Genomic DNA, 11,493 nt, shown 5'->3' with positions numbered 1-11,493 from the left:
CCCCTAGAACACTAAGCAATGCTAAAAATTTTGGTTTACTTAAAACGGTGCAGGATACGTTAAAGCTCTCACACCAAATCTAAACACCGACATTTGGACAATTTCTTTTTTATATAGACAGTGTGTGAGCGAGAGAGAGAAAGAGAGAGGACACACTAATAAGCAAAATCAAAATATAATACCTTGCATTTTAATAAAACACAAACCTTTTTGTTGTTTATATAACAATAAATACAAACACATTAATCCTTCAATAAGATTTATATATTGTGTCAAAGATATGCACAATAAATAACCAAAAGAAGGGAAAAAAGGCTAAAAACTTGTACAAATACAAACTTTGATCAAATCACAATGCTCCATAAACTGTCAATGTTGCCTTTTTGTACACACAGTGTTCAATACAAATTGGTCGGATGTTGTTTAATTTGTCAATGAAGCCCTGTAAAGTAGAGACACAGAAGCCGTGTCCGCTCTCAGAACACCTGTTAGGACACTTTGTTGTGTTCTGCCCTCCTTACAGCACCTGCTCATCGTTACAGTCACTTTTTTGTGAATCGACAAGGAGGAATTACATTGGCAGAGGATATTTTTATGTACTGTAATGTCACAACAAACATCACCAGTTTATCCAAATCATGGCGCATTTCAAGTTTCTATTATAAAAAAAAAAAAAAAAAAAAAAAAAAAACACATTGAACTCATGACTTTCCTTCTCACTCCCATCCATCAGTCCATCTGGTTTAACTTCAATGCATGAGGTTCTTCAGCAGATTCTTTAGCCGTCCTCTTTTCCTCCTGTTTTGCTCAGCTGCAATAGAGATTAGTCATTAGGCATGTGGGATGGTTAACTCAGGTGTGAAAACATGAAACATTACATACACTGTGTACAATGGCTTGTGGACACCCGACAATTATATTTATATGTGCTTTACAAAATCCAATTGCACATTTAGTCCCCATTCACTATTACATTAGCCTCCATTCTTCTGGGAATATGTTCCACTAGATACTGGGAAATTGGGCTCATTCAGCCATAAGGGCTTTAGCAAAGTCAGGTACTGATGTAGGGTAAGGATGCTTAGGGTGCAGTCAGTGTTTCAATTTTTCTCACAGGTGTTCATTAGGGTTGAGGTCAGAAGTCTATAGGATTCCACTCCATCCAATGCAAACCCACTCCCATTGTGCACAGGGTCAGCATTGTCATGCTGAAACAGGTTTGGGTCTCCTAGTTCAAGTAATTGGGAAATTTGAATACTGCCACACCCAGAGACATTCTGTAGAATTGGGTCTAAAACTTTGTGTTATAAAATAGCTGTAGAAGTCGAGTGTCCCAATACCTTTTTATCCAAATATTGTAATATGCTTCAAAAAAAAAAATAGAATGTAAAACATACTCACATGCTGTATGAAAAAAGGAAGACAGCCGCAGGATATACACAGAAAAAAACAACACCTCAGCATGTTAGTGTTTAATACAAAACCTAATCCCTCACAATATTCATTTATTGTGTTTAAATTACCTTGATAACATCGACCCAGTTCCAACCTCTGGGCAGTTCACCTTTGTTATCTGTTAAAACATGAAATCATTTGAAATACATGTCTTCAACGGGGTGCAACGTTAGAAATACAGTAATGCTCAAATGTTTGTGAACCCCTTAAGGTGCTCACTCACCTGACTCGAAATTCACCTAAAGGGTCGCAGTTTTGGCATTCGAAGATATTTATTATTGGATTCTTACGCATAATATTTTTGTCTCATTTGTTTAGTGGAGCTGTTTTTATCTACACGAACATCTGGGGTTCACTTTAGTTCATATTCAGATATACTCAGATATACTGAACGTTCTAGACCAGGGGTGTAAATCCAATCTTTTCCAGAAAGAGCCGGTGTGGGTGCAGGTTTTCATTCCAACCAATCAAGGGCCCGACCTGATAGTCATTGGAAAATGAAAAGTATCAGATTTAAACATGTAGAATTTGGTGTGGTTTTGTATAGTTGGAATGAAAACCTGCATCCACACCGGCTCTTTCTGGAAAAGATTGGATTTACACCCCTGGTCTAGAACGTTCAGTATATCTGAGTATATCTGAATATGAACTAAAGTGAACCTGCAACCTGCACTTTGTGGAAAAGATTGGACACCACTCTGCTGGAGGGTTCACAAACTTTTAAGCATCAGCAACAAATATTTAAATGTGAAATGTCTGTCACTCAGGAAGTTTAAAGGCTTACCTGTTCTTCCTATCATTTTTCTTTTCTGTGCCTTTGTGAGCTGTTCTTTTTTCTCCTTTTTCTTATTGACAGAGACGGGACTGTTTGCGTCGCTGTTAGAAATCAGGGTCTAAACGAAACGATTGAGGAAAGCGATGTTTGTTTGAACATGATAATCATTAACTCTCAATGCTGGGGGGTTTGACAGTTGCACTGACCACAGCAGACACTACAGGCTGGTGATTCTCCATCAGCATCTCCTGGTTCTCTTTGGCCCACTCAAACAGAGTGTACATCATGACACTGCCCAGGTTCGCCTCCACCTGCTCGTGCAGCTTGGAGATTATTAACTGCTTGGTCTCTGGAGAGCTACAGTTCAACAAAGAACATGTGTAAAACGAACAGTTTGAGGTTGTGAAATAAACAGAAACCTAACAGCCTCTATTCAAAAAGCTTTTCATCGTTTGCATTATGCCTTTGGGCTTCGTGACAATTTATTGGAAAAACAATTGTTTTCTAAAGTGCCTACAGACAGAGTGCGAGTTTCCCACGTTTCACATCGGTACAACAAAAGATGACTTTAATTGAACTTGGTGTGCCAACTTACATTCTGTTGTTAAAAAAGGCATCTAAGGATATATGAGGGGCAGTTTCAGGATACGTCTCTGGCCACGAGACATCCAGCAGAAAAGATTTGGACTCGTCAAGATCTCCAACCTGCACAAAAAACACAGGAAACAACATACTGATGAATTCTTGATTTGGAATGCTCAGAGAGTTTTGATCATTTTTCTAGAAAAGATCAGATCAGATTAGAAAATAGTTTCCATTGAAAGAGAAAAGACAAAAAGAAGGAGTGTTTTCTGATACCAGTTATATCACATGGTTCAAACTAGAGGTCGGCCAAGAGTGGATTTTACCGATACTGATAGCTAGGTTGGATCGTACTCGCCGATAACCGATTAATCAATAGATTTTAAAATCAATACTAGTTAAAAAAAAAACAAAAAAAAACATAACTCTCTATGTCAAATATTACTGAACTTAATTACAAAAAAAATTTAAAACCAGTACTGAATCATTTTATTGTGCTAAATGAAATAAATGAATATATTTATACATATAACTATATAATTAATAAATATAATGCAGTCTCGCATATAAAAACAAACAGCATGTGGCGTTAGTGATTCGCCTCTAGAGGCCGCTCTTGTAAGGAAAAACTGTCGGTATGGATTTTTGTTTACAGTTTTTAATTGGCTACTGAATCATCTTGTACAGATGATTTCTCAAAAAGAGATGAAGACTAAACAACCCCCTGTTTTACACAGTAACACTATCATTAGTAACAATATAGGGTTTTACAAGTTACCCTGAACTGGAAGGAGACAGGACTCAGTTCTTTGAAGCAATCGTCCCCTTCATATATTGAGCGCAGAGCTTCCAACTCCATCTGCGAGAAAAGTAAATACACATATTTCCAAAAAAACTCTTAAACATCAATTTATCATATTCATTTCAATGTTTCTGGAACTCCTGAAAACAAAATTATTTCAGTCATTGTAATTAGATGCAAATACCGGATTAACGATTAGGTGTGATTCCTGATTGTTTGGAACAACAGCCTACAGTCCTGTAGATAAGCCTGGTACAATCACTGATACAAAAGACCCACAGTGTTTCCTCTCGGTCTGAACATTTGATCGCATCTAATTTCTCCGCACATCAATAACAATGATTTTGCAAACTTCTTTAGAAAGGAATTTAACACCATCAGAGCTGAAATGTCCTTTTTACCTAAATGCACCAAAACTCAAGAAAGTCTCTGGGAGTTCTGTTCTGATCGTTTATTATCTGAGAGAATTCATTCGACTGCATTCGTCTTTTCTGCACAGTAACAAAAGTGATGTTATTCTAGAAGCGTCATCATGCCTCAGATTGTACATATGTTTCTGTTTAGCTTGTGCCAGACTGTGATTCAGCATCTGTCACAATTTCCTACGATTATTTTAATAGACAAGCTTTAAAGCATGACTTTGGTTAGACAGGCAAGTTCTTCTCTTGGTTTGAGTCGACTGCTACTAGTATGCTTTCATTCATTCATTCATTCATAGATAGATAGATAGATAGATAGATAGATAGATAGATAGATAGATAGATAGATAGATAGATCGATCGATCTTTGTCATTGCATAGTACAGGTACACAGCGAGAGAGAGAGAGAGAGAGAGAGACACTATGGCACAGTGGGATTGTTCACATATCACAGCTTGTGAGGAAGCTGGGGTCAGCTGTGACACAGTGCCCCTGGAGCACAAAGGGGTAAGGGCCTTACTCAGGGGCCCCACCAGTGGCAGTACTTGGCTATACTAGGGCTTGAACCCATGACCTTCTGATCAGTAACCCAGAGCTTTAACCACTAAGCTACCACCTCTGTCAAAAATCTTCCATTTATAATCAGCAATCAGCTGTCTGTGTGTGCGCGCGCGCATCACTCGAACAGCACATAATAGTGTATGGAAATTTCCTTCATCCAAATTCTGAAGAAAATATAGATTTTATGTTTCGCGTCTGTCCATAATAAGGCTGTTTGCTAATAATTGTATTACTACCACAACTACTGCTGCTACTAATTATAACAATAATAATAAAGCTAGATGGGTAATCGAGTGTAACTTAAAATGTTTCCCAACCAATTAACGCAAGGTTTCATGTAAACATATTGCTAAAATAGGCAACAGGCTAAAAAACAAAACAAACAACTCTAGAGGAGAGGAAGATCTGGAAGATCTGGAGGCCTGCACCCCCCTTTACTAAGTGTATTTAGGCTCGTGCGCCTGTAGCTTGCCTTCGCCTGTTAGCCACAATGCTACCCCTCTCGCTTACCTCCTGCTCTTCGTTGGAAGTCATGTTTTTATTTATCACTTGTCTTAGTCTAAACTATTAAATCTAATGTATTAACTTGATAATCTATCATCACAACAGTTATTATACAACAAGACTGAACAACTCATGCTGTACGCCTGTGTAATAAATTTCCTAGCACCATTCCGGCCGCAGAACCACAGAGTAAGAGCTCATTACGAAGCAGCGGCAGTAACAGAGACTCATTACTGCCCCCTGGCGCCCTGGAAAACAATCACAAATACGTGTAATTCGGGAGTTACAACGATTTTTTTAAACAATCAATGAATCGGACAATTACCTTTTCTCGATGAATACGATTAATATATATTTTTTGGTATATTTTGCTTATTATAACCACATAAAACGCTAATTTAGGGTATTTATGTATAAAATTGTACTTTAAAAGAATGCAAAAAAACTGAGTTTAACCATCTTTTTTTTTTTTTTTTTTTTTCATTTTAAGCTAATAGTGGCTGCTTGTTGAGGAGTGCATGAGGGATTTCCCCTTTAAACAAATTCACTCATGCTGGGTTGTTTCTTTCTGTAAAAAAATATAAATAAATAAATAAAAAATCCAGCACTTGAGCACGAAAGGTATAGAAATTTGTGTAAATCAACATTTGTATTGTTTTTAATGATAATAGCTACTGGCAAGTTGACAACAATGCAATAAAATAATCAATATAGAATATATAACACAACACAACATTGCTTTAATAAAACACAGATACTTTGTTCAATTGGGAAGATATAAGTCCCAAGTATATAAGTAGTTTTGATGGGTGCATAAGGGTTAAGAAACACCCTTCAAAACTACTCCCCCTCACCTGTGTAATCTGTGGAGAACTTCAAGTTTCTGGGCACTATCATTCCCCCAGACCTGAAATGGGTATCCAACATAAACTTCAGTCTGAAAAAGGCCCAGCAGAGGATGTACTTTCTACGCCAATTAAGTAGAAGGAAGTACAGTCTGCCACAGGAGCTGTTGATGCAGTTCTAACTGCAGTCTTTGAATCTGTCCTGTGCTCATCAATCACCATCTGGTTTGGAGCAGCAACACAACAGGACAGTAACAGACTGCAGAAAACAGTTAAAACAGCAGAAAAAATCATTGGTGCTCCCCTGCCCACTGTTCATGACTTGTACCATACAAGAACCAGAAAAAAATCACTACTGACTCCTCCCTTCTGGCAGGCGCTACAGAACTTTGTTCACAGAAACAGTTTCTTTCCCCAAGCAATCAGCCTCATTAACAACTGACCATAATTATATTCCCTGCTTAATATCTATAAGTACTGCACAGAACTGTCAGTCATCACATTATCTGTGTATGTTACACACACTGTGGCTGCTGTATATTGTACAAAGTTCTAAAGTAAACTCTTTATCATACCTGATGCACAATACTATCATTTGCACTACCATGCACTCTCACACTTTATGTACATTACTGATCTGTCATATAATCTATTTATTACTCATTCTGTCTATATTGTCTCACATTGTCTGTATTGTCTTGTCTTGTCTGTTCTGTCTTGTATAGTCCAAGCTGAATGTATAGTTTTTATTTATGTCTGTACTTTAAGAGTCACTAATAGCTGGAACTAAATTCCTTGTGTGTGTCAACACACTTGGCCAATAAACCTGATTCTGATTCTGATTCTGATATAAGCATCTAGAATATATCATTAATTTAATTTTGTGTAAAAAATTAATTGATATATGCATAAATTAAATATGCAAACATTGAAAACAAGCGCTCGAACGCAGTAAAGTCGCAGTAAATCACGTTTGAAAACAGATAAGTTATAGTTGTAGTAGACAAATGCTATATAAAGAACTGAGAAACGCAGCAAGCAACAGGTTACATTAAAAAAGGGAACATTTTTAATTTCTTGTACAAATGCATATTCATTTGCTGAAAACCACAGCAGTGACAAAATGTTTAATCGTTTACTGCTGCTGTTATTCGCTGCTTTTAGGTTTAGCGTTTGTTCACACCGTTTTAATTGAATCCATCACTATGTCATGAGCGAGCTGATTGCACAACCTGATGCTCGCGAGTCACGACAGAACAGATCCAGTGCGACTGTCCTGAAGTTACACAAAAGTGACATTGTTTACACAATAACACTTCATTAAACTACACCATTTTCACATGATGAGGATTAAACAGTTTCTGCTCACCGTGCTGATGTTTCACCCTCATCCATGACACCAGTGTGTTTTCTTATCTTGTGCTCGTGCATCACTGAGTTACTTCCATTACAAAACAAGCTCCGCTTTGCATCAGTTGCAGGTTACAGTATTTGTTGTGTTGGATGACTTGGAACACATACTTTTTCCTGCTGCTCGTTGACCTGCACTTTCCGCCATTTCACAAGCGGCTGTCTTCTCTTACCATCATGCTAAGACGTAACTTGAGCAGCCCTATAGATTAAATGCAGCCAAATGTGTCAAATAAATTATGATTTATTTAAAAATATCATTGATTTATACACCTAGCATAAAATAAATTTTTGTTCAAATTTGATTTTAGTTCACATTTACGCTTTATAAATTACATTTACAACATAGCTGTGCGCTCATCTGTTTACCGATCTTTTTCTATATATATAAAAGCATTGTTTTGTTTTGTTTTCTGTTTCCTGTGGATTGTTGGAACTCAGAACTGAGCAGACATATCACTGGTGGATTCTTTGTTGCAATTGATTCCCAATGTAACACACTAAATAATAATAATAAAATAGAATAGACCTCAAAAACCAATAAAGAATCTTCAGTCTCTGATGAGAAAAAGCAAAACTTCTATATTGCAGACACGTTCCAATAAGCTCAATAGAAGATGGTCACTCAATCACATCAAAATGATTAAGCACACACACACACACTCTTTACACACACATATTTATACCCTGGTGTCACATGGTCTCTTTATTATTATTTTTTTCTTACCTCATCAAAATTCCCCTTAATTTCTAGTTATTTTCTTTCACCTCCCTTTTTTCATTTCCCCTTATCTCCTAACTTTGTTTCTCAACTCTTTGTATATATTTGGACTTCCTGTTTTACTAAGCTTATATATGCTTAACTGTATTGTTCTACTTATTCATGTTAGTACTTTAGGTTATTATATCCCTTAATCGCTATATGTCTTAGAGCTGACTGTGTTGTGTGAGTAATAATATTTATAGGCTTATTGTCTTGTTTTCTTCTTTGGTTCTGCCTGGTGCACACATTCATTTTGAGTCAAGTTCTTGTTATGTGGTAAGTCATGTCTTATGTCTAATCCTTTTAATATTGACCTTTACTAACTTCTCTTTGTTGGTTTTCCTTTATTTAGCTTCATCTGACAGATGTTCCGGCACAGCTGTTAGGAGAATTCTCCGAAAACACTATCGTAGATTTCAACTCCCTTGACTCAGAGATTGCACAATTTATTGAGCATCTCTCATCCTCAGCTGTTCCAGAAAGTCCCTTCCTGCCTCTTCGCATTGTGCAACGTATTCTTACGCATGATATGAGCACACAGACCTCACCTGCCTTCCCTGTTGTTTATCATCAGGAATTGCAGACTGACAACGAAGACTATGGCGATCTACACCTTTGGACACCTGCACCAACTCTACCATCCTCCCCTTATCCGTCCTGCTGGTCTCCTACTGATTACACTTCTACCTCCCCTTTTCTTTCTCCCAACCACTATTTTCCTCCCAGGCCTTCACCTGATTCTAATCCTGGCTATTATTTAATATCCTCCAACTTTTGAGGCCTACAAGCCCTTTTTTCCTAATAAAGATCTCTTGGGTGGTTGTTTTATTTCATCCGCACACTCATAACCTCAGTTAAGCCCTATTCTACTGTTTGTGTTAGCATATGGTTAATTTTACTTGAAGTAAATATGTTTGATTATGACATAGGCTAAATAGGTTTAATCAAGCTATTCATGTTCCTTTTATGGTGTCTAATAGGTTCTACACTAATTATTAGCTAAATATGTTTGATGAAATACTTTTTAAGTTATTTTGATTCAAATACAAGCTAAGTAAGTTGGATTAAAATGTTTTTCTCGACAGGATTCCCGTTTAAACCCATTGTTCCCAGGATAAGTCTTAGGACTCACTACGACTCTGAGCAGCACACAGCACTTAACTAGTGATGACCAAGAGAAACGTGCAATATTCCTAAATACTCACTAGATGGCGCGCACGACATGTTCAAATAGTTATCCTTTTTTTTTTTTTTTTTTGGAATAAAATACAATCCATTTATTTATTGTTAATACTTAGACTTGAGGAAAATCTTCCAAAAGTGAAAGCGAGTACAACTCTCCAGAGAAATCACTGTATTTCAGATCAGAGTCCATCATGTGGTATGGAAGTAAAGTGCTGCTGAAGCAGAATGAAATGTCCAATAGATGCAATCAACTGTGCATCAGGGAATAAAGTGAAACCCGGCTTTAAAGAAAGAGAACCTTTATCGTCATAAACGCAAGTACAATGCAGTAAAATCCTTCATGAAAGACAATTGCACACGATTGTGTTAAACATATGTTTACTGAAATATGTTCTAGGTGGTCTTATTTTACTTTCTGTCTAGACTTAAATCAAGGATCCTCTGATGAACCAGCCCAGTGTACAAAGCTGAGATCAGAAAGTTTCCTACTACATCTGTCAGTCTGACAGTTGTGATGCCACACAAACTCCAGCTCTGATTTGATCCTCCGGTTTCCATTCTATTTATGTCCCAGGCCTACACCAGACCATCTAATCGACTAATGACTTTTATATATGTTACCAATGGCAACCAAAATCTATAATGACTGCTTTGTTTACCTCTATTAATAATAAATGAGGTGTTAGCACACGCTGGCTTTTCACTCATAATTCAAAATTAACTGTTCTGGTTCTCTCGATATTTTATTCGATTTGATTAGAGCGAATTGATCAGCATTAAAAGGGTAACTTTTCCTTTTTATTTCAGAATGTTTAGCCAGGTTATTGTGAGAATGTGAGACTTTACACTGTCAAATTACAATTCTGTATATATACTGTGTATATTCCATTCAGCAATTATCATTCAGCTGAAATTCAGCTACTTTCACACTTTGCTCTCTGCTGTGTGCTTTTTCCACTGTGTACAGAAACCCTGTATTGTTCTATATATTGCAATGTAATGAGCAGGAGCTGTATTTCACCACACTGTACGTTTTTTACAATAAAAGTGACTCGGCTCATTATAACATTGTAATTTTTCCTTGTGGGATGAATAAAGCCAGCAGGACACAATTCATACACGTACGTAGCTACATTTTATTTTCTGGGTCGCAAAAAGATGCAAGCAGTTGCAACCATGCATGCATTCATAATCTGATGCCAACTTGGTCTAATATAATCTGTTTAACCCAGTTTGATTCCCAAGAGGACAGTCTATTGAAATGAATGAGTGATTATTTAGTAAGTACTTGATCATTCCTGCTGTTCGACTTTTCCTATGGTGGAGTAGAACACCGCTTCTGATAATGAGGTTCTTGTATCCTAGCATACTGTTTTGTTGATACAGTGGTGGAAGTAACAACCGACCTTCATTACATGCATTGTATTTATTTAAAGCTTCTTTCAGAAGAATCCCTTTTCTGTCACATGCAGTACTTTTTTTTTCTTCAAATTCAGCTTGTATGGAAGTCAGGGCCATGATATGACATCACTGAAGCCAAAATTGTTGGGGGCCATGCTCAAGGGCCCAGCATTGGCAGCTTGACAGTGCTACGGCTTGAACCCTTGACTTTCTGATCATTAATCCAAAACCTCTGTTTGACTGGTTTCATAAATAGCCACATGGACATAATGGAATAATGTGATTTGTTGGTGAAGTTTTTTTACAAGAAATTTCCAGTAGCTATAACATATTCTGACATATTCATAATATCTGACATATTAGACAAAATGTTTGCCTTGTATATATATATATATATATATATATATATATATATATATATATATATATATATATATATATATATATATATATATATATATATATATACAGTGAGGAAAAAAAGTATTTGAACACCCTGCTATTTTGCAAGTTCTCCCACTTAGAAATCATGGAGGGGTCTGAAATTGTCATCGTAGGTGCATGTCCACTGTGAGAGACATAATCTAAAAAAAAAAAAAACAGAAATCACAATATATGATTTTTTAACTATTTATTTGTATGATACAGCTGCAAATAAGTATTTGAACACCTGAGAAAGTCAATGTTAATATTTGGTACAGGAGCCTTTGTTTGCAGTTACAGAGGTCAAACGTTTCCTGTAGTTTTTCACCAGGTTTGCACACACTGCAGGAGGGATTTTGGCCCACTCC

General features: G+C 36.7%; 1 protein-coding gene and 1 long non-coding RNA gene across 2 annotated transcripts; both read right to left on the bottom strand.

Annotated features, from left to right (window-relative positions):
- Positions 1-168: 168 nt before the first annotated feature.
- rwdd (RWD domain containing 4) lies at positions 169-5,304 on the bottom strand. The gene is made up of 7 exons (XM_083541289.1): positions 5,105-5,304; positions 3,591-3,671; positions 2,826-2,935; positions 2,437-2,587; positions 2,240-2,348; positions 1,524-1,573; positions 169-1,404 (listed from the first exon to the last, which is right to left on the bottom strand). Exons 1-7 carry the CDS (start codon positions 5,126-5,128, stop codon positions 1,345-1,347), a joined length of 585 nt encoding a protein of 194 aa, XP_083397415.1. The 5' UTR covers positions 5,129-5,304; the 3' UTR covers positions 169-1,344.
- A 284-nt stretch (positions 5,305-5,588) lies between these two features.
- On the bottom strand, positions 5,589-7,409 carry LOC310726661. Its single transcript, XR_014533803.1, has 3 exons — positions 7,313-7,409; positions 7,127-7,219; positions 5,589-5,666 (listed from the first exon to the last, which is right to left on the bottom strand). It is a non-coding gene; the product is annotated as an uncharacterized lncRNA (long non-coding RNA).
- Positions 7,410-11,493: the final 4,084 nt, after the last annotated feature.

The sequence above is a fragment of the Silurus aristotelis genome, assembly GCF_946808225.1.
Source record: "Silurus aristotelis genome assembly, chromosome: 5".
NCBI classification, from domain to species: domain Eukaryota; kingdom Metazoa; phylum Chordata; class Actinopteri; order Siluriformes; family Siluridae; genus Silurus; species Silurus aristotelis.
Note: the sequence above shows the minus strand (reverse complement) of the source record. Positions and strands in the feature narration are given on the sequence as shown.

Coding starts and splice junctions, on each gene's coding strand:
- rwdd (XM_083541289.1), bottom strand. CDS start 5,128: ATGACTTCCAACGAAGAGCAGGAG. Junction 2,588..2,825: donor GCCTTTTTTAACAACAGAAT/GTAAGTTGGCAC, acceptor GTTGAACTGTAG/CTCTCCAGAGACCAAGCAGT. Junction 1,405..1,523: donor ACTGGGTCGATGTTATCAAG/GTAATTTAAACA, acceptor TTTTTCATACAG/CATGTGAGTATGTTTTACAT.